The 23,248-nt window shown below is 37.4% G+C and overlaps 1 protein-coding gene across 4 annotated transcripts in view; it reads left to right on the top strand.

Moving 5' to 3' along the window:
* Window positions 1–346: 346 nt before the first annotated feature.
* The window catches only part of LOC112987888 (multidrug resistance-associated protein 1-like), a 37,464-nt gene continuing 14,562 nt past the window's right edge, over window positions 347–23,248 (top strand). For 2 of the 4 annotated variants that reach the window (XM_026107981.2, XM_026107984.2), the window contains exons 1-17: window positions 347–479; window positions 2,602–2,663; window positions 5,288–5,429; window positions 6,704–6,861; window positions 7,922–8,099; window positions 9,702–9,956; window positions 11,307–11,372; window positions 11,986–12,123; window positions 13,711–13,857; window positions 14,695–14,779; window positions 14,893–14,959; window positions 16,538–16,664; window positions 18,111–18,287; window positions 18,799–18,966; window positions 19,959–20,145; window positions 21,949–22,018; window positions 22,979–23,039. In XM_026107981.2, the coding sequence (XP_025963766.1) occupies window positions 417–479; window positions 2,602–2,663; window positions 5,288–5,429; window positions 6,704–6,861; window positions 7,922–8,099; window positions 9,702–9,956; window positions 11,307–11,372; window positions 11,986–12,123; window positions 13,711–13,857; window positions 14,695–14,779; window positions 14,893–14,959; window positions 16,538–16,664; window positions 18,111–18,287; window positions 18,799–18,966; window positions 19,959–20,145; window positions 21,949–22,018; window positions 22,979–23,039 (2,151 nt within the window). In that variant the 5' untranslated portion in view covers window positions 347–416. Of the gene's footprint in view, window positions 480–1,347; window positions 1,535–2,601; window positions 2,664–5,287; window positions 5,430–6,703; window positions 6,862–7,921; window positions 8,100–9,701; window positions 9,957–11,306; window positions 11,373–11,985; window positions 12,124–13,710; window positions 13,858–14,694; window positions 14,780–14,892; window positions 14,960–16,537; window positions 16,665–18,110; window positions 18,288–18,798; window positions 18,967–19,958; window positions 20,146–21,948; window positions 22,019–22,978; window positions 23,040–23,248 lie in introns of those variants that run through there. The other 2 variants (XM_026107982.2, XM_064523412.1) reach the window with 2 other exon arrangements.

A 23,248-nucleotide genomic window follows, 5' to 3' on the forward strand; every position in this document is an offset into this window, starting at 1 on the left:
TGTGAGCGAGCCTCTCCTGCCTCCGGCCTTCGCAGTTTTACTTGAACGCTGCCCGCACTCCGGGCCTCTGGCTACAAGACCCCCTCCTCGGCGGCCACAGGTCTCTCGTTTGACGGCGCAAAACGCATTTCTCCGCAAGGTCTGCGGCTGCGCTGGTACCGCGCTGTACGGCCCCGCCCGGCGGGGGCGTGGGGGGGGGGGGTCCCCGTGGGGTTTGGAAACGGCACAGACCCCTCTTACATCTGCTGACTCTCGAGGGCAAGCCCCAAAAATCAGCGCACCCCCCCCGCCCAACGGCCGCGGTGCCCGGCCGCTAACGGCCGCCCCCGGGCGGGGCTCCGCAGTGCCCGCCCCGGCGTTGCGTGAGGGCGGGGGCCCTGCCGGCGCCCGCTCCGCCGGAGGGAGGCTGGTCCGCCATGGCCAGCTCCTGGGGGAGACAGGGCGGCTTTTACCAGCGCCTGAGCGCGTCCGGCAAGGAGGTGACCCCGCGCGGGGGCCGGCAGGAGCCGGGTGGAGAGGCCCTTCACGGCCCGTCCTCCGCCTCGGGGCCGCCGGGCGGGAAGGCGCCGCGCCGGCAGGGGCCGGGGAGGGGGACGTGGGGTGGCGAGGCGGGACCGGGGGCTCCCGGGGGTGGGGGGCAGAGCCGTACAGCCTTAGAAACGGTCTTTTTTCCTGCCTCTTTAAGGGGCGTATACTATATCCCCGGTATGTATTATTATATTACACGTATACATATTACACCCTCCCCTGTATATTATACGGAGGAGGGTTTTTGGGGGGGGAGGTGGGGAGAAGCAGCAAGGAAGCTTCCCCAAATCTTTTCCAAAACCTCAGGTCCACAAAGGTCACCGGGTTCAGGACGTCACATGGCATTTCCCTACGTGATCAGGGTTACTGGGCTGCTTGCCCCTGTCAAGAGCCGGAGGTGGAGAAGCAGCCAGCACCTCGATGTATCATAAACCTGGACGTGGTGGTGCCTACCAGCACCGGAAGTGACACCATCAACTAATCAAAACCTGCTGGGGTTTCTTTCTAAATGAATGCAGTCATTGAATCCTAAAAAAGACTTATTAAAAGTGTTTTCTGACTGCCAAATATCAAGGAATTCATATAATTGATATAGGAAAACAAGGTTTTAAATCAGAAGACTGTCAGACAGTGCAGAAGTACCTACTTTAAATTTGATCAGATTTCTTGTAGATTTTTTGTTGGAATGCAGTTAATAAGAAGTGTTATGTGTCGCAGGTATGTCCTGGGATATGCACTTTGAATGTATAGGGAGGAGAGAATATCTTTAGGCCAGGGTTTTGTTCAATATATCTCAATTTTTTTTCCCTAAGGAAATACAAACTTCGCTAGTGACAGAAATGGGAGCAGGACTTGACCAAAGCCAGTAGATGGTCATGCCAACGTTTCTACTGTTCTCCATTAGTAAAAGCTAATAGACAACTGTGTGTGGATGTAAAACTTAGAAATAGTAATGTACAATGACAGATACTTGAATCTGACATCGAAGGGCAAGCTTCTTCATCAGGTGCACAGCAGGATGTGTTTCTTTGTTACAGAGACAACATTTTCCTTGCATGTTTGTTTCTTAGATTATCCTTTAGTTTTCTTAGATTATCCTTTAGTTTTCTTAGATTATCCTTTAGTTTTCTTAGATTATCCTTTAGTTTTTTGGGTTTTTCGACTGAAAGTACAAGTATTGTGAAAATATACAGGATCTCAGAGCGCCAGCATCATATATTTTTGACAGGCAGGTTTTTATACCACTTACAGAAAAGATCTATAAGTGCCTTTCTTGTTAGAAGTGATTTTAAGGTGATGCTGAATTTCTGAACCACAGAATTTCCTCCTTGGGTGTGCCTGTGTCTTGGGTGTGGATATGAATTCCCCAAGAAATGTGGGAGAGCTCATATTTGTTTCCCTCTATTACACTTACCTTCACTGACAACGTGTGAAATTGGCAGTGCTACAATCCCCATACTCCTCTTTACATGCGCTTTACACATTAGTAGTCCTTCATATCTTAAGGTGTGGAAGGAGTTTGCTGTTCTTCCGATAGCTAGGTTTTCATATCAGAAAGAAACCGTTTTAACTGTTGGAGCTTTAAGGAAGGTTTGCTTATATTGTGCATGATTTACTGTTGGTATTATCGTACTCTAGTAAAGTGTAAAGTATGTGCAAACAACGTAAAATCAAGCTAGGGTGGTGATTTATATTTTCTTACATAGAGATAAGTTCTTTTATTAAGTCCTGTACCTGTAGGCTTCTCTCGTTCCTCATGCCTTGTGTTAGAGAGAAACAGTATATCGGTGGGAGCAGGTAATGAACAAAAGAAGTGTGAGTGCAGTATAGGCATTGTGTGGGACTGGGTACCAGCAGGGAAGAAGAGGGGGAGGACAGAAGGGGGTAGGAGAAGGAGCCAGTCGGGTGGGGCCAGTCCAAAGAAAAGGATGGTAAATACTGCCGTGAAAAATATTTCTGGTAATTCTGCAGTTTAAAATATGAATTAAAATTGTAACTAAAATAAATATATATAACATAATGGATATTTTTTTCATTCAAGTAGCATTGATATTTTTTCTTTTTTTTAAACAGAAATGCAGCCCTGAAGATGATGTTTTTGTCTTTAGTAAATTAACATATTCCTGGTTTAGCAGGTGAGAATGTAATAAACTGTTTGTTGATGCTCATTGATGCTCACTGAGTTGCAGAGGACACACCTACATTCCACACCTTCATTCATACTTGATCTACAGTCTGGGCCTGAGATTGCTGTTAGCTTCCTGTACAAAAATCAGTTTTCAACTTCTATAGGTCGTATTAAAGTATTTCCTAGAATATTGCTTCTACATAGAAATAGCCATTGTGCATGCTACCTGATTTCATTAGTTAAAACAGATAAATACTTCACACTTGTTAATTACACCAGGAGCTAAGGATCTAAATGTTATTTTCACAATAGACAATATTTTTAGGTAGTGTGATATAAACTGCCAAATTAGGCTATCCTTTTTATTTATTATCCATGTTTGTGAATAAGGTTTTCCTTGTACCCCATGTAGAACCATAGATGTGATATAACAGTTTTCTAGATCTGCAGGAACAAATACTCAAATACTCATTAGTATATCTAAGGTGTTTTCCAAGTAGCTGATTTCATGCTTGAGCTCCTCCCTTTATTACAGGTCATATGTCCTTGTTACTGTAGATCACCTGTTCACAAGCACCACTAAAGTTCCTCTGCTTCTTGGGAAATTTTTCCACCCAAAAATAGGAACTGAAAGTTCAGCTATATTAAGTTATGCAGCTTTCTGTCACTTAATGTTCACAATGGTATTTCAAACAACTTCATGTGTTGTCTCCTGACCATTACTCATTCTTGTTGTTTTTGAGCCGGACACATACTGAACAGTTCAAAAATCTAAGAATGAGGGGAAGAAAAATTTAAGAGTATTACAACTACTACTTGTTTTATTCAATATCACTAATTTTAGGGAAAAGCAGAAAAGAGTATTTGCTATTAGTAAATGGAGACAAAACAATTGGATTATTTCAAGCATTCGGAGATTTTGGTGAAACCCCAGCCCTACTGAAGTTAAAAAGTTCGCTGTCCGTTTCAAGGAAGCTGTGATTTTACCAATTTGTACATTGCTAGAGCATAAATATAAATTTTCAGTTTTCCTACAGAAGTTTGGGAGCACTTTTATATGACATTTATTTGTTCATTTTCTTTATTTCACAATGTTCACCCAAATTGCAAATGTCAAATCAAGGTTATCCTTATCATTTCCACAAAATTTAGCAAAGGAGAAGAAAAATATATATACGGTTTGTGTTCTGTTCAGTGAGAGTTTGTTTATCTGTGAAATAACTAACTTGATGTAATTGATTTAATACTTAAATATTTAGAATAGCTGTGTACCCTCTTTCCCGCCACAAGCAAACATTTGTTAAATGTATACTTGCCCTAAGTGCTTGCACTCTAAATGAAGATGTCTCAATTACTATATACTAAACCTATAATGCTATGTGGTATTTCCTTAGCCTTGAGGCAGTTTGGGATTCCACTATGAAGGGCATTTGGTAAATCTGTTTATCTTTTGTGGTTGCGATGGGTTTTTGGAATTGAGATCAGTAGAAACTATTATTTAAGGATATTGTATAAGTCAAGTACCAGCTGGTCAGCTCTCCTCATCTTCGTCTTTGTCGGCAGTCTTCATAAGAAGCTGTGTTTTTTGCCTTGATTTAATGAGCTTAAGATATTTTACTTCGTCTTAACATTGCAGCTTCAGCAGACATTTGGATGGCGCTTGGGGGCAGTGGGCTCCATCCCCGCCAGAATTTTATAACTTCCAATAAAGTGTTTCTGAGTCCTGTGCAGAACAAGTGGCACACGTTAGTGCCAAGTCCAGCACTGGCAGGATACTCTACCCTGGGAGTGCACACTGGAAAAGCAAGTACACTGCACTTGCATAGTAGCCCTCTGGTGAGGAAAATCACTCTGATAGACACAACCATTGACACTTGAGTGTGTCCTGACTTTGATTATTAGATGTTTGAGACTTCCTTTAAGTTGAAGCACTTTGGCAATGTTAGCCCTTTTGCATTTTCTTTGTCTCAGAAATGGTACAGCATGGTTTGCTTTGAGTTAAAATTTGTCAGGCTCTTCAAAAAAATAGATCTTCTATTACTCTTTGAAATGGAGTTCCTGTGGGATCAGTGTGTTTTTCAGCTGTTTGACCATTTTAATATTCATTTGATTTTTTTTTTAAACTTAATAACAACACAGCATTTTAAGAAACGAGGCTCTACTGTAAGAAAATTTCCATTGTACTTGTGCTGAAACCCAGTGGTTTAAGGTTGTTACCTCTGTTAAAGATGAGTCACAACATAATGCAGTCCTGTGATGAAAGAGAGATTTCCTTTCAGGTCATAACAGTAACTGAGTAATTATGCTAAATAGATTTGTTTTGAAATAATTTCATTTATCTCTAAAGAAATCCAGTGTTTTCCTACAAAGAAGTACGGTATAAGAAATGTGGAGAGACTCCGAGGTGCAGCGTTTCCTCAGAATTTGCTCTTTGGGGTTTTCTTACTTCCAGTGAATTTCAGTATATTTAAGCTAGGTGCCACTGTCTGCAGCCTCTTACAGAATTACGTAGATTATGTTGAATATGGAGTTTATTTGTATGCCATACATGCTATTGTTAACTTTTTGAGCTAGGATTTCTGCTTTTGTGTGCTGTATTTTATGCTGTCAATATTCATTGCTTTCTTTCAGACTAATATCTATAGGTTATAAGAAGCCATTGGAGAGGGATGACTTGTTTGAACTGAATGAAGGTGATTCACCATACAGTGTGTGTCCTAACTTTGAAAAGCAATGGAGGAAGGAAATGCAAAGATCAACCACTGGATTAAAGGTAGTGATAATTCTGACAATAGGCAAAATTCTTTCCTAAATTTAAGGAGTCTAGATTCTGGAGGAGATTTCTAAAATCCTGTTGTTTGTTGAACAGCCCACATTTCGTAGATTATAAAGGCCAATCAGTATTGTAATCATTCTATTGGGGCTATAGGATTTTTCTGAATTGTTTAAATTAAATTAAATTATTTCTTATTTGTTTAATTTAAACATCGTGTTGGGGGCACATGGGTCTTACCACAAGCAGTTGTATATTAACACAAAGTATATTAGAAGAGTTAGGAAGTTTAAGACTTTACTGGGAGAACAACATTCAACCAAAAACTGTAGTGAGATATTTTGGTTTTCTTCCTTGAGTTTGCCTGTCTGATATCCATATAAATCCTTGACATTTTAAGTTACAGTTATTTATTGCGTTGTTGTTGTTAAAGTGCACTGTGAGCTCCATAATGTTAGGAGGTTCACAGGAGAGAGGGCCTAACCTGTGAATCCAGGAAGAGTGTAGCTTTTGTTTCAAATGACCAAGGAGAGGGCTCCTGCAGAGGTTGGCTTTACGGCATTTCTTCAGTACTTCTTTTTTGTATTTATAGATTTGTCCTTTCTTCTACTGATTATATACTTATCAGCACACTTTCTACCAACAGCATTCAGAAGCATTTTTCAATTAGGGTAATTTTTAGTTCAGGTACTGTTGTTATAACCAAACTAATTTGTAGAAAATAACCTGTCCTTCATTATTGTAATAGCTAAGAACTGCGGCATTACTCTTTTTTGAGCCCTTGCAAGAATATTTGCAATTGTTTATAAGCTAAATTCAAACTTAAAAAGAATAAATTATTGAACAACTGAAAATATTCTGAAAAAATAGAAAGGATATTCAGCCTTAAATATAGAAGTTGTTGTAAGCCTGCTATAAATGGTAATGCATCTCAATCTACTTTGAAGATTTCCTCTGTTGTGCCCATCCAAGTTTTTGACCTGTGATAATCATTTGAGGGTTAAAGTAATTTCTAACGATAATTGTCGGTGGTTGGGACAACCTGAGAAACCATATTTACCCTTTCCTAAATGAATGCTAGCCAGACTAAATAAAACTATACTTAATTTCTTACATAAAAGCTTTTCTTCCATTTTCAATGTAGGAAATTCACTTCTGTGCATTATAAGTGCAATGATGGTTTTAGATGGACAGTAATATAAATTTTGTATTCGTGTGTGATGGGAGAGAGAACATAATTTTTTAATTCTATACACATTTTTGTAATTTCACAGGCTTCTTACATCGAAAGAATGCTATTTAAGAAAACAAGTTTCTGTAAACCATCTTTGATTTTCCCACTGTGGCAAACATTTAAATTTTTATTGATTAAAGTTGCCTTTCTGAAAGTTACAGCTGATATTCTGGCTTTCATGGGTCCACAGATAATGAAGTAAGTTTTTAATGTGCTTCACTTTATGTTCAATGAGTAACAGAATAATAAAGCTAAAGGACTGACAATATCAAAACCAAACTAAACAACAACTTATTTTTGCTAAGATGGTTTTTCAGTAATTATCTCTACATGGTCTAATGAAGGAAAGCTCAAGAAGTCAGGAGTTTCTTAGCCAAAGGACTGAGGCAAAAGCAATAGAAGTTCAACTCCACAATATTATACTTAAGTATTTAATGTACTTAAATATAAAATCAAATATAAAAACAAATACAATGCAAAGATATTTAACTTCCCTGCTTTTTTGTCAATTCTTCCCATCTCCATTTTTCAACAAAGCCATTAAATATACAATAATATCCACAGCTTCATCATTTAATGGAAAGCTGCAATGACCCTGTTGTTATAATGTTGTTGGTACCATGAGTGGGATGGGATTGATTTTTATAAATCATGGTTACCAAGGAGGTGTTCAGCATTTGTGAAATACTCATGTGTTTACAACGAATAGAATTACCGTTAACCACCATACTATATCCTGTATCAGAATAATCCTGTAGTATGCTTGGTTATTGAGCAAAACTGTTAACAATAAAATCTTTTTGAAGACCTCACAGTTTTTGGTTATTTAAGAAAACCTATTACTAGCACAAAAATAAGAATTAATTTTCCTCCAGATTCTTCCTTCCTTCCCTCCCTCCTTCCTTCCTTCCTTCCCCTCCCCCACCAGTTGGTAGATGTGGCATTTCTAACTAGAAATATCTTATTAAAATGTATTTTTTCTTTTTGCCATTCTGTATTTGTCCTGCACTGTCAGTGAAGTCAGCAATAGTAAATTCATCTCTAGAATAGTATTTGAGAATTGTTTCTGAGCTGACAAAGTGTAAAACACAGATAAATGCTACCTTTTGAACATAGTATTTCTTCATGGCCTTTTAGCATATCTGTGAACAAAACGGATTAATTAAATAAGTTGCCAATATATCAGTTTATTAAACTTTGCATTGTCACATGTTGATTTAATGCATATGTTTTAAAATTTATTTTGCTTCATTTTCAGAGCACTGGTAACGTTGAGTGAAAATCACCCTGGTTCACACAGGAGTGGATATGGCTATGCTATTGCCCTTTTTTTTGTAGTTCTCTCTCAAACTCTCCTCCATCAGTTATACCAGCGTAACAATATGCTTACTGCAGTCAAAATCAAGACTGCAGTTGTAGGCCTGATATACAAAAAGGTAATTATGTATTCTACTTTCTCTTCAAAACAACCAACAAAATAAACCCTCAATTTTAAAAAATACTGTATTTATCAGCATGTTCAAAACCCACGATGTTACAGACTGCTGGTGGCAGGCTAACAGATTGACTTTATATTTTGATGATTATTCATAATTTGGAATTTCAGCAGTGTTTCTGTTCTAATCCTGGAATCAGATACTTTGATCAGCCACCTGTACAGAGATAATATTAGAGATACATGAAGAAAATGGAATCTTCTTATTGTGATTAAGGCTAATTTCCCCAAATTTACTGAATGAGCTGGGAAAACTTTATAGACTGGATGTCTAGATACAAGTAAGCATGCCAGTGATCACTGTTTTACTATATAGTGGTAGTGGATTGGTTGGCCGGATTGTCCCCTGTGGAGAGTGAAAGTTTTCTCCCCTATTTTAGTGAAACTGATTTTCAGTTCATTTGGATATTCAGTAAATCAGATATTTTTTCTCACTTTTTTTTTAAAGATGGTGAACTGCTGTGGAACTGTACATGTAATTTATCCCACCTTTAATGGGATATGTTGGGGCCCTGTGCTGCTTTTACAAGGGATGCAGGTGCTAATAGTACAGTAGTAAAAGTAGTTGTGTCTGATCTGCAAAACATTAAAACATTTATTATAATGTTAATATATAGTATATGAGATGAAACGAGTTTCTGTGTGCTGCACCTTCCGTTTACTTTGTTATGAATGAGGCAAGTTGATATGTCACTGCAGTATTTACCTGGTAAGCATCAGTTAAGGAAGACAAGAAATAATTCAAGTCCAAAATAAATTACTGTGTCTTCTCAATTAATTTAAAATACAGTCTCTTTTCTCAAGAGATTCAAAGAAATCTTATTGCACAGATTTCTTGAGTGTTTTCTGAAGCAGTATACAAGATTTCACTTGTCAGTTATGATGGAAGAGGAAGAGGAATTCCTTCTTTCACGTCCCATGTCAGTGTGTTGAGGAGGAAGGGAAAGGGGAGTAGTACAAGGCTCCTATTGTGGTGGGCACATCTTCTAGCAAGCTTCCACAGCTATGGGGCAGAAGTGTAGTTTCTTCCTCACTCTGAATAGAGTGAGTTAGTGACTGACAGATCAGGTTGTATTTGCCACGTGGGATGATGAAGTGTGATGCTGCAGCGCATCCCTGGTAATCGCAGGAGTTGCAGATGGCACAGTGGAAAAATGCCAGGCACCAACTGGGAGGGGAGAGAAAGAGAGAAAAAGAGTGTGTGTGTGTGTGTCTGGCTGTCTGTCTGTCCCCATACACCTGGGACTTGTGCCTGCTTGCTGCACTGTGACTCTGCCTGTGCTTGCTGGGAAGCCTGTCATTCCCAGTTCCTGCACTGGGGGGTTCTAAGCTAGCCCAGAGCTGAGGCTTTCTAGGCTCTGCACCACGGTGGCCTATTTATTTGATATAAAGAGCTGCAAGACTATTTCAAAGAGTTCAGCTTTGCTCTACTGTTTGTTGTCCTTTTTTTAGTTCCTTCTGGGCTCCTAAAGACAGCAGTTCCTGAAACCCATCAGAACTGTTGCTTTCTGTGACTTCTACCCTGTGTGATTTCTGGTTGCAGGCCTTAACTTTAGCGAACTCCTCACGTCGAAACTATACAACTGGGGAAATTGTTAACCTGATGTCAGCAGATGCTCAGCAACTCATGGAGCTAACTGTAAACCTCAACCTCCTGTGGTCAGCACCTTTTCAGATCCTCATGGCTGTCTTCTTTCTCTGGCAAGAACTTGGCCTCTCTGTCCTAGCAGGTGTTGCAGTGCTTCTTTTCATTATACCTATAAACGCGCTCGTTGCAGCCAAAGTGAAAAGTCTGAAGGTGAGACACGTAAATAGGCATAGTAAGGGGGGATTAAGTTGTCATGATACAGGAGGTTTTTCTTTTTTAATTTTGCATGTATAAGAATAGTATTGATACATCTGAATTGAAAACAATAACCCTAAGACAAGGCAGTTTTTCACTGAGGAGGGAAGCATAACTGCAGTAAAAAATGCTTATGTTTGATAGCTAAACTAGTATTGAGGTTAGATACCTAAATTTTCATTATCCAAAAAGAATATCTTTGTATTAGTAAAAATTATTGTATACTTAATCTAGGAAACAATTACGTTTTTACATATTACATGAGTAATTCCATTAAATACAGGATTTGGGGGGATTATAGCCCTCCTTTACCTCTATTATCCAGGCTAAGGAGCTCACTCAAAGTTAGCACATTCTCTGGAGGTTAGGGAATTCCCACATAGGTGCTTAACGTTCTCTGTCTTTTCTGCTTCTCTCACACTACAATTCTCTTGGCACTGTATTGTTCACATACATGATTGACAATTTCTGTGCTCTCCACTAAGAAAAATATTACAACCCTAATTTTTGAATTGCTACTGAGGCTATTATTTATCTCTGTCTTATTCTGCCTTTGGTACCACCACATGCAGTGAAGACCCTGGATCTCCAGAGCTTCTTTTGTAAAGCTGTGATGGTTCAGATACATGGCAACAAAAGCCTCTTTTGCAGGTGCAGGAAGAATATACACATTAGATCCCTGCTGTGACATGAGAGGTGGAGAAGAGTTACAAAGGACAATAAAATCTGTCTAAAATTTGAAACTTGTAGTATTTGAATGAGATTCAAAACTTTAAAGAGGCTGTTTATTACTCTTTTGGAATTGAGATGCAGAAGAGCCTGAGTGTAGCACAGGAGTGCGAAAAATTTGTGTGTGTTTTTTTCTTTTTTAGCTGGTTCTTTCAGTAACAGTGTATTATCAGTAACAGAGGGAAGTTTCTTCTTAACTCCTGTATATGTGCATATATAGGTATATAGTTTTATGTGCATATGGTGTTCCAAATACATACTGGAAGCCTGTTAAGATTTTAATTCAATGTGAAGAAAATAATGATAACAGAGAAATAAGCAAAGAAAAGACAAAGAGTTGGCATGCACGCCTTAAGATATTTTAGTGGAAACTTGTTACTAGTGTATTTAATAATTCTTTATCCTATATAATGAATTGTGTGAATACGTGCTTATCTGAAAATGATGTAACTGCAGTGCAAGTGTTTTTTCAGCAAGACCAAATAACGTGAAAGGTATTTATTGCTTGAAGTATACTGCCTATTTCACTCTCCTTTTGCTCACTGAAAAATGGAAGCATTGCTATCTTTTAACCAGAAAAGCCAAATGAGGTATTCAGATCAACGAGTCAAGCTACTAAGTGAAATGCTACATGGAATAAAGGTAATGCCACAACTAATGATTTTTTTTGGTTTCTCTGTTAGCTTGTGAAGATCTAAAGTATATTATTTATCAAAATAAGGTTTCATGAGTAATCTTTCAGCTGAAATTGGGAAAAAAATAAAGAGAAAATGTTTTAATATAATACACTTTAAAGTTCTTTTTTTTAATTACAGCTTTAATTTGATTTGAAAAACTTATTAGCCATAATGTGTTAGTTTTACTACCACCTTTTTTTTTAATGAGAATATCAAATGTCTTAATAGATGGCTGAAAACCTTTAACAGAATGATGTTTTAGTGCAAAAGGAAAATATGTTAAAATTGACTAGTTTTGTTACTTATGCTTCTATTTGAAATAAACCCACTCATCATTTATGATATGTAAGGGACATGTTGAAATGCATAGAAGTAAGAGGACTAGAACATACCTTTCGTAAGAACAATCTAGTTTTGAGTTATCTCAAGTCTTGATTTCATTTGTACAATGTTCAGATTTTTACAATTTGGGATTGCTGGATATTTGTCAATGATATTTGGTGTTTACATTTATTTTCTGAAGCATGATCACTGCTTCTTTGTTTTATTAAAGTATCTTTTTTGTTTGATTTCTCTAGATTCTCAAACTTTATGCATGGGAACCTTCATATCAAAGGAAGGTCATGAGCATTAGAGAACATGAAGTAGATGTTTTGAAGTCATCTGGGTATCTGGCGACTTACTCCATGCTAACGTTGACATGTATTCCTTTTATGGTCTGTTTTATAAAAGCATTTATTCATGCAGTACGGTTTCTCATGGGTTACCTATTGCTTTAGTAGCTGAATGCCTTATAAACGTTACCTCACAACCTCTCAAAGACATTAAGTTTATCGACACAATGTATTTGAATTCACAAGTTCTAATAGTATGTATGTGACTGGAGAGGAAAGAGGCAGAGATTATAGACTGATCATACTGTGAGAGATCTCTGCTAGAAAGTCATGAATTAAATCCAGGTCTGCAGAATCTCATTTCAATACTTTAATCGGACTTTTCCTATTGCATGGACAATCAAATACCTTCTTTATACTCCTCCTTTTTTAAGTTTTAAGGGAATGTCTTTTCCATCTGTATTTTTTGCATCCCCTTCCTATGCAGTAAACCTCTAAATGTAAGAAAAAAGAATAACAAAAAGTATGAGCCAAATTCATCCAGACCTGTTTCAGTGGAATTGTATCAGGGAGGCATTTGGAACTTCCCTTTAAATCTCTCTATTAAACTCCATCAGAAAGTAAATGGATCAAATTGGAACCTTCATTTGGGATAAATGACCACCATTAACTTCAGTCACACAAACTGGCACCTTGTTAGTGCTTAACTTGCAGTATGTAGAAAGTGAGGAGGAATATTCCTTAGGAACAGTGAGAGGGAGGGTGAGAGTCATGCTTCTTCAGTCTGAACCAGTGAGTGAGAGGAATTCACGAAGATCAAACTGAGTGCTGTGAGATAATCATGTCCTAAACTCAGCAGAGACACCATAGGACAGGAACTTAACTTTAGTCTTTTCTTGGTGATTCTGAAGGCTTGAGTATCTATTGTGTAGGAGCCGAGCTCACTCTGGTGAATACAGAAAGGAAGCCTAGGGGGCTTAGCCTCACCAAGCTAAGAGCAGCCACTGTGTAATGCCCACAAGGCCAGTGATGCACTCTCAGTCATCCTTAACAAAGCAAAGCCTTTAAGACAACACTGCCTTTATGAAACATCTGGATTATTGAACATGACTACAGAGCATTCAAGTGAAATAGAAAGCATGTCTGTTGGTATATTATAGGTTTAATTCACAACAGGAAGAATTTGGTCATCAATACATCAGGCAACTTTGGAACACTAAAAAAGAAAAGAAGTACTACCTTAATTTATTTTGCTAGACAGAGGTTCAAGATAGTGATTTGCAGGCATTTTTGAAGAAAACTCCAGGTGGTCAAAAATAAAACGATCTGTAGTAAATAGTTTTACTTTATGACCAGTGTCACAGCAATGTTTAGCAAAACGATTTTTCAAAATGAAAAAATCTGTTCCTGAGATGGGAAAGCTATTTATGTGGTTTCATGTGTATCCAGCTGGGTCAAACACAGTGGCCATGTATTTTGATTAATAATATTAAAGTATTACTGCACTCCATAATGGAGCCATGCAACAAACTTCATGTGCAGCAAATGCAAAAGAGTTCCTGTTCATAAGTGAACAGAAATAGGATTTCACACCTCTCAATTGCAAAGAAAAATAATAGCTATGTATAAATTTTAGTTATAATGTGATTTTGCTTCCAGATTTACCTTTTCTATTTTTGGATTTAAAAGGTGTCTCTGGCTACATTTGGAGTTTTCTTTCATGTGGATGAAGAGAATGTTTTAACAGCAGCTAAAGTTTTTACATCTATTTCTTTATTTAACATTCTGCGACTGCCATTGTTTGATTTACCATCTGTCATCTCTGCTGTAGCTCAGGTAAACAGATTATGAATAGGGTGCTATAAAAGGCTCATATTTACCCTGATGTTGATCTTCTGTGTCCTGTGTTTCATCTATTTCTAGAAATGATTAAGTGAATTATTTTAAGTTGTACTTTTTTTAGATGAAACTGCATGGTAACTTTATGCAACGCGAAGCATGAAGGCTATTTAAAAGGTGTCCTATGACCTTTTAAACAGGACGATAATGGCATAGCATGCCTGACCTTGGCTGGGAGCCTTGTCTGATTTCATTTATGGTCTACAAGCTGCAAGGTCAAAAACTTTTTATAGGATTTAGTTCTAATAGCTTAAAACTTAGCACAAGCATAAGTAAGTTCATTGCATTTCGTATCACAGCACAGAAATGGGCATCTCATCACAAACTCACAGTGAAATACTATCTTTCAGCTTCATTTATTAAGAGATAGTTGGCATGCACAGTTTCTTAAAAAGAAAAAAATACTCAAAAGAACCTGAAGTGTTTTTACTATTGTTTTTTTTTTGAAAACAGTCTCATTAAGTCATTAAGAAGAACCAGCCATTCAAAAATTTGCTATATATTCTAATGTTGGATGTGTCAAGCATGCTCTGTTATTTTATAACTACCAAGCAGTAGATCCTCAGAAAAAAAAAAATTGTTTAGGCCTTTAGGTTATGTAGTACTTAATCCAGCAAAATAATTTTTACATAACCTGAACACCTTTGTTGTCTATCTTTAAATAAGACAAGGAATCTCTTTTTTCCATATTGTTTAGGATTTTTAAAATATTATTTAAAAATGCAAATAGTATAAACATGTTGCAAGGACTATATAGGTTTGTTCATCTTGCAGACCAAAGTTTCTCTGAGCCGTTTAGAGGATTTTCTGTACGCTGAAGATCTTAATCCTGAAGATGTCAACATAAACTATAGTGGAAGTAAGCTGTAATTGTTTATTTTTCATTGCTTATTAGTTTATATATAATGATGAAGAACCTCAACTGAAGGGATGCATTTGCAAGTCATTGCTCTTTTTTCTTGACTGCAACAGATCATGCTGTTGGATTTATTGGTGCTTCTTTCCGCTGGGATAAAAGTGGCCTACCAGTCTTAAAAAAGTAAGATATTTCTTAGTTATTTTTATGAGCTCCTTTACAGAATGTGAAGCCTTTGGAGATTCTGTTTGGAGTAGTTCATAATGGTATGTATCAAAAAGAACATACGGTACTGTTTCCGGGGTAGCCCATGTGATCAGCATGCTCTGGAAAGTCAAATCTGACCTAATCTCTCTGCTCCAAGAGTAACCAGAAAAAAACATATATTCCCCCACATAGCACTGTAGAAGTTCCAAGGGAAGCCAATACTCTTCTTCATTCCTCCTTTCTTCCTCCTTACCCCTTCAGTTTGCGCAAGGGAGATTTAACAACTGTAATATCAATTTTTCCTGAATTGCTTATATGGTACATTAACTGGCAAGATGCCCTTTTGTTGCTGTACTAACTGAGCCCACTGAAAGCATTTTAGATTGCCTACAAGTAAACTAAAGGAATTTATTTAGCCTTAACATTAATCTTATATTTAGATTGTGGCATCCTTTAGAATGAACAAACAAACAAAAATTTGCTTATCTCACAGTGGTGTCTCATGCTTGAAAAACAACCTTCCTTTTTATTGTCATTTCTTAACAAGGTATTTTCTTAGGTGTAAATTGAGCCGTGCTTTTACTGCTACATGGTGAACACATTGGAGGGTTAGTAAGGAAATGAAAGGGAGTGGCCAGGCTTCAGAGTGGCATGGAGAACCTATTTGATAAGTTCTGTTAAGTATCAGTGAGACCGCTAAAGAGGTTACAGCCCACACAATGCAAACCCATCACCACATGGTCTACCCTATTCCTCTCAGGGTGGGGGGCATTGCTTCCCATAACATGGCATTGGGTGCCTGAATCTCAGCCATCATAGCCTGCAGTATAGTATCCGAGTACGAACCACCTTCAGCACCATATACAGGCTTCATTAAAGTCTGGTATAGTCTATACATAGTCTTCTTTCTTTACCTCATCTGTGCTCCAAACTCCAGTCTGAAGGAACTGTGCTTATCTTAGCATAGGGACTGCAAATCAGAATGTGTGTAGATCCAGTTAGCATGGAACACAGATAAAGCAAGTGACTCTGCCTCTATGCTAAAGTTTATGAGTACATACTGTACCCGAATAGGTTCAGATTCAAACCACAGCTAATTTTGACAGCAGTCTATGGAGGATGAAGTCAGCCTTATTTACTCAAACAGCTGTTTTTTTCCTTAATCGGCGTGACAGTGGCTACAGTAGCTGCTATAACAGTGGTAACTTTATGAGAAGTCTAGCAGTTGATTAGCAGAGGAAGATGGAAATGAACCACAGGGCTGAGAAGAATACTACTGCTTATTGGTTAAACCATCTTCCATTTGATTCTGTTGTGACCAAATGAAAGCATAACTTCTTAACCTGCAGACAAATAAATGTATTCTTAAGGTCATTATTGCAAGTGTCTGAAGTGTATATACTAAAAAGACACTAAAACTGAAGTGCTAATCCCTGATCATTGTGAGGGTAAAATAGAATATTTCTTTCTTAGAGTGATCACAGCCCATACATATATTATGCAGTACCTACAGAGAGGGTAACTAATTTATCTAATCTTCCTCAATGCTTCCAGTCTGAATGTCAGCATTCCTGAAGGCTCTTTAGTTGCCGTTGTGGGACAGGTTGGATCTGGAAAGTCATCCTTTCTTTCTGCTATTCTTGGAGAAATGGAGAAACTTGAAGGAACAGTTCAGAGACGAGTAAGGTTGTTTTTTTTTCCCTCCGTAACAATTAAAATTAAGTAGATTGTGCTTTTGGAAGTGAGTTTATACTGCTCAACTATTTATGATTGTAAAAAGAAACATTCTGGCAATGGAAGCTTCAGTGCTTACCTTCTTAATCTTGAATCTTCAAAGAAAACAAGTAGCATGGTGTCATTTGGTAATGGTGCTAAGTGATTGCACAGTTATTCTCATTTTACTATATACTATTATACTATAATTCAGTGCAAAAGTCCTAAGTTGTTAAGTGGTTAAGTGGTTAAGTCATATATTGAGCCTAAACATTTAATGGTTGCTGGTTTGGAACAGCTGTACAAACATGTCCCACTTGGAGTAGCAGTAGCCTTATTTAGAAAATGATTCTCTCTCTTGCAATGGCTTACCTGTAGAGAAGATGCAGGATATATAAATAGAGGGAAAAAGTTGAGCTTTAGTCAGAGTTAGAATTAAGATATTGGCTCTCAGTGACAGGAAATGATGTAGCTTAACTCTTCCTGTAGTTAAATGGAGTAATAAAGTGCCAATTACACAAACGAATTTAAGGAAGCTTTTATAGGTTATAGATATGCAAAAAGCTAACCTCTAATCACAGAGTGCAGTGAAAATAATCAAATTACAGTGCTCAAGGCAATAAATATCAATTTATAACGATAATATCAGTTAATGCAGTTGCAAGTGGATGTGGCAACACTAAAAAGTGACAGTCTTGAAAATAAGTTTAGAACAAGAATCTTCACTCCTGTGGAAATCTAGTACACTATCCTGTCGCTGATAGAGGTGAGGAAAAGGGGACGATGTTGAAGCATTCCAAACTTGAGAACAGGAATTAATGGGAGGAAGATGAACCGTGTAGAACCTAATAAGGAAGACTTATGCCCAACACGTGCATCAATATTATTAATTTGTAATAAAATTAATAGACTTTCAAAAGGTATATAGCTTAATGTAAGAAAGGAAGGATCTAGGAGCATTTCCAGTCACGATTCCTGTCCTATAATCTTAATTTCTCCTGGCTGGTGCATTTCACAGCAAGTTAAGTAAAAATATACACAGTCAAACTGTGCTTTGATATATACCTAATACGGGCCCATTTTGCTGCCCTACTGCATATAAATCTTACCTGACAGTGGATGCTTTTGTTGCTGTTAGTAAGATCTTTTGCTGAAAATGACTTTACTCAATATATGTCCCAATTCTCACTTCTATTCAAAATACATGATCTCATGAAGCTGTTATACAGGAATATTCAAAAGATGGTTCTGTATCACTGGCCTGGTCAGAATTTTAACGGTATAATAATGTCCAAGTTTTGGAAGTAATGACTAGTTACTTTGAGATAAAGCTGGAATAGCGAACATTTTAAAATGCTATTTTTTCCTGTGCAGGCTGCCAAATAAGAATTTGTTTCCACTTCTCTTTGTTTAGGGGTCAGTGGCTTATGTTTCTCAGCAGGCTTGGATTCAAAATGCCATTTTACAAGAAAATATTCTCTTTGGCTCAAATCTAAATAGGCCATACTATGAGCAGGTTTTAGAGTCTTGTGCTTTACTCCCAGATCTGGAACAGTTACCGAATGGAGATCAAACAGAGATTGGAGAAAGGGTGAGAATTCGAAGTGTCATAAATGATACATTAAGCTAAGTTATGTGCTTTTCTATTTTTATATATGATCCATATGATAACTGACACTGATGACTAATCGGGGCTCAACCAAGTGCACTGATTCCAACTCCTTAGCTGTCTTTAAACTTAACAAGTTCAAGCAGTTCAAGCTCTGAACTCCTATTAGTTTTTAAATGGCTCTTTTTTTTATAGAAGTTTTTTGAGTCAGCCCTGTCCTGTTCTCCAAGGTTTCTCTGTATACTGTACCTGTAAATAATAGTTACTGTTTAGATTTCTGAAGTAACTTGCATTAGCTCAATTTGGAATGGGGAGTTAATCAAAGGGCAGAGTTTGCTCTTATTACTTGAAAATCCAACTTTTTACCTTTTTATTTTCATATCTATTCTAAAATTTACTTTGATTACCTGAACAAACTGATAAAGAGATTAAGTTTGATACACTGATTGTCTTTCATATTTAAAAGTGGATTATTTTGACTTTCTTTTCTTAGGGTGTCAATATAAGTGGAGGGCAGAAGCAGAGAGTGAGTCTGGCTAGAGCTGTATACAGCAATGCTGACTTGTATCTTCTGGATGACCCCTTATCTGCTGTAGATATACATGTGGGGAAGCATCTTTTTGAGAAGCTAATTGGGCCGTCAGGTCTCCTAAAGAGCAAGGTAAAGTAGGAAGACTTATTTTCAATTTTGGGGTGGACTGCTATGTACAGTACAACAGACACAATGAAAGTCTCGGTCATTCTGTGAAAGTTTACCTCTTACTTGTTATGTAGATGGCAAGTATTCTGAGTAAAGAGACTAAATAAGAAGCATTGCTGATTGTGCCAACTTTGAAGCCTGTCAGGGAGACATAGCAGAGACCAAAAAAAGATTGAGAGCTGGGATGACCTGGGAAACTGAAAGAGTCTCATAATATTTGGTCTTTGCTCCTTTACTGGCAGATGTTGAGGAGTGCTGTGATCTGTGGTCACTCCCATGCCTAAGTGCAGTAAATACATTATACAAAGAAAGGTTTCTTGTTGAACAGAGGAGTTCTTGAGGGAAGGTGGAATCAGAGGGAATAAATTTTCCAAGTTAAAACTGTTAATGTAGGAAGATAAGATATCTGGTAAAAAAAAATTCTCTTCAGTGTTATGAATTAATGCAGGTTACTACTGCTGGCTGATACCTGGAAAACACACAGATTATTTCATAGGCAAATGTCCTTCACTTGCCCTCTCATCCTTCTTCTTTTTCTTAATTTATTTGCTCCACGGGGGATAAGTATCTGGCAGAAATAACAGCAGTAATGGTTGACTCCTAAGCAGAATTAATGATGAGACTATTGAACTAGATATGGTGTATTAGAATGCAGTAAGAAGACATAGATACTACAGCTCTTAATTTAAAGCATTTCTGGATGAAAGATACTCATTAAGGAACAAGTAAGTACAAGCAGTATCAAGCAGCTATAAGAGTAAACAATTTGACATTAAGATTGGCAATTAAAGGAGAAATGTAGTAAAATATGCAATAATAAATAATTGTAATGAAATAGACAAGTAGGCAAAATCCTAAAACATTCTGTCATATCATTCCAGCTATCCTAATAAAATGTTTTTAATACATGCTTTGTTTTCATATGGAAAAATGGACAACATTCTCTGTTTCAGACTCGTATATTGGTGACACATAACCTAACCCTCTTGCCTCAAACTGATCTTATAATAGTAATGGAAGAAGGCAGGATAAGTCAGATGGGGACTTACCAAGAACTGATTTCAAAGAGAGCTGACTTTGCTGAGCTTACTCAAGTCTTCACTACAGAGAACAGAAGTGAAGAGACAACCCTAGTGAAAGGTGAGAGAATTTATTTACTGTATTTTCTTAGTAGTTTTCATTTTCATTCAAGTTTCCCGAAATATTCCTCCTCCCCTTCCTTGAAGTGAATAGAATAATTCCCAGAAAACACAGAGCATTCCCCTCTAGGTTTTGATTTAGAATTATAGGTTATAAACTGACATAAAATTAAAGGCATTAATGCCCTGAAATCAAATGGTTTCCCTTTTACTAAAGAATGTGTGATCAGGCTACCCTATGCAGCTGTTCTCGACTTCTTCATATGATATTGGTTATTTGCGTAAGTTACCTGATTCTGTTCAAGCATTTACTATCCAATAAATGACTTTTGAATGACATTTTGAATGCTGTTTTGAATTAATTTTGCAGTTGGTATCAACAACCATGTCCTGTTTTGTATTGGATGCTCCCCATTTCCATCAGCTTAGACTGCTATAATCATGGAGCACAGCATACAGAGTAGGAGAATATAGTTCATTTGTAGGAGAAAAAGTAAATGAAGCTTTATGTACACTTAAGAGATGCTTCCAGCCAGCAAGTAGCATAAACATAGTACTTAAAAAAAAACATACCTGTACACCAGTCACACTGGTTAGGACTCACCTCATTCCTGTACATGAGTTAAATATGTGCTCCTGATAGAGTTGTGGGAAAGAAATAAGTACATTTATAATGCAATTTATTTGACCTGTTTTCACCATTTACTTTAGGAGGAGATGAATTGTGGATACTTTGAGAGAAGTAATCTCTCCACATAATGTACAAGTGTCTTATAAAAGAGAAGTGACTCTTCAAATATTTATAATGCTGGTTTCCAGTTGGTTTAGCAATCCTAATTCGAGCCTGTAGCGCACAGCACAACCTGGTGGGTTTATTAACTCAAGCCCCATATTGAAGCCAGCACTCTCAAATTTTTGCTGGGGATTGATGGGAAGGAGGGGAAAGACAGAACAGGAAATTTGCAGAAGGCAGCAGTGTCTTGGGCAGCTTTTCTGAAGGGGTGAAGGTGTGATGTTGCCCTGTAAGGAAGCATATGTTATGCCTGAAGGGGAGTAAAGAGAGGGAAGGGGGACCAAGGAAACGAGGGAAACAGTGTGGGGTGTGTTGTGTTACAAAAGTATACAACAGTACATTCAGCATGATGGATGCATGTAGAAAACATGTCTCCGGTTTTACAGATTTGTTGATTTAAATGACATTAATCTACCCTATTCCTGACAAAAAAAGCGTTGATTTCTTTTTGTGTATGTTAACACGTAAGGAACAGCAAGGTGGTCTGATCAGTTTTCCAGCTACGATGCAAGAATGTTTTGAGATATACAGTAATCTTAATATTTGTAGGGATTTATAATACTTTTACTAAGCAAGAACAGAATTCCAAAGAGACTCTGGGCTGCTTTGCTAGCACAGTTACTTTTACTTCAGTGAAGACCCACTAGCAGAAGACATAGAATTCCACTTCCTTTGCAAAGCTTTTTACAATATCTTTAAGAAATGTTAATTCTGACTCGCTCCTTTTGTATGTTCAAACAACTTATATTGTTTCAAAGTATTTTAAAAGTTATGCTTATTAACTTCTTCGACGTCATGAAAGAGATTTACTTGCTGTCAGAGTTCTAGCATCTAGGCATAACTTTGTCCATCTTGTGTAGTACCTGTCCCAAGACTAGGGGACTGACTTACAGAATTCATAAAGTATCCCTGTTTATCACATGTCCCTTTTTTTATTTCTAGCTTCCTACACTGTACCTATCTACACATGATATAATGACTGAAAATATTTTTCTATTTTTTCTGCTGTAGTGAGCTCTTCAAAAGAAGAGTGTCAGCTAGGAGAGAGTCTGCCACAAAGAGAACTTTTGAAACATAAAGAGTAAGTATTAAATTTAGCCATTACCTTATTGAGGTAACCCTAAGTGCCTAGACCAAAGGCTGCACAATTATCTTCTACTCTGTAAACATGGGTTAAGACTGAATGCGCATTAGCAGTTGGATGCAGTGTGTGCATTTGTAGCTCATCTTCTGGCTTAATTTTATACCAAAGGAGTCCAGTTAATGTCCTGCATGAGATCAAGGGCTCTGGTTTATGGGCTGCTTCACTGTGTGAACCAAAGTACGTTAGGTGGGGATGAAGGGGAGTTTGATTTCTGAAGACCAACTGAAGTCACTGATGTGGATCACAATTCCCTTGCAGCAGTTTAACTTCTTGCTGTATTAACAAGTAGTTTATGCTCTTTGTTTTTCCCTGTAGCATTGATTTATGTTTTTCTGCATTTAAGACAACCTCCAATCTTTCAAATAGTTGAAAGAACTCCTAGATCAATTTGTAAATTACTATAGCGGTGTATCTGCAGTGGGGAGTAGAAGATAGTACAAAGGTCCTTAAAGTAGCAGAGACATGCTAGCAAGCTCAGACAGGGGAAGACACCTGAACTTAACCACTTTGGTCCAGAAGTAATGGAATCAGGTGTGTCATATAGTAAGCCCTATTTCTGGGCCTAGACTAGGTCTGAGGACTAAGTCACACCACACTTACATGCCTTAGAAAAGGGCAGTCTCACATTTCTAGCTCTAGAGTCAGGCTGTGCAGAGCAAGCTCGGTTTTACCTACACATAATGGTATGAGGGACGAAAAGGCCATACCTAGTATTGTCTTTTGATAATAGAGTTATTCTAACAACATAAATAGAACAGCTGAAGATAGTTTATATCTCCTTAGAAAAAATTTACAAGATTTTATAGAATGCATTTTTGCTTAGGAATGAACAGATATATTCTTTGTATGATGATTCACAAGAAGGTCTGAAAGTGTATTTGACATTCTTGTTTGCAGTCCTTCCTTTGATCGATGGAGAACACACTCAAAGAGTAAAGAAAAAGTTGCCACAGGTGGCGTAAGTATCCCTAATAGAAAAGGCTTTGACATCTGTTTTTTTCTACATAGAAGAAAAAAATGTTATTTTGCAGTCATACCTGCCTGGTTCTTGTAAAGGTTTCCTGACATCTAATTACAGATTTTTAAATCAATCTTTTTAAATTTTTACCAGATTTTAAGTGTTCAGTGTGAAATTTTCTATTTTGATAATCTGCTGCAGGCTGAATT

This window comes from Dromaius novaehollandiae, chromosome 1 (genome assembly GCF_036370855.1).
Source record: "Dromaius novaehollandiae isolate bDroNov1 chromosome 1, bDroNov1.hap1, whole genome shotgun sequence".
Classification (NCBI taxonomy): Eukaryota; Metazoa; Chordata; class Aves; order Casuariiformes; family Dromaiidae; genus Dromaius; species Dromaius novaehollandiae.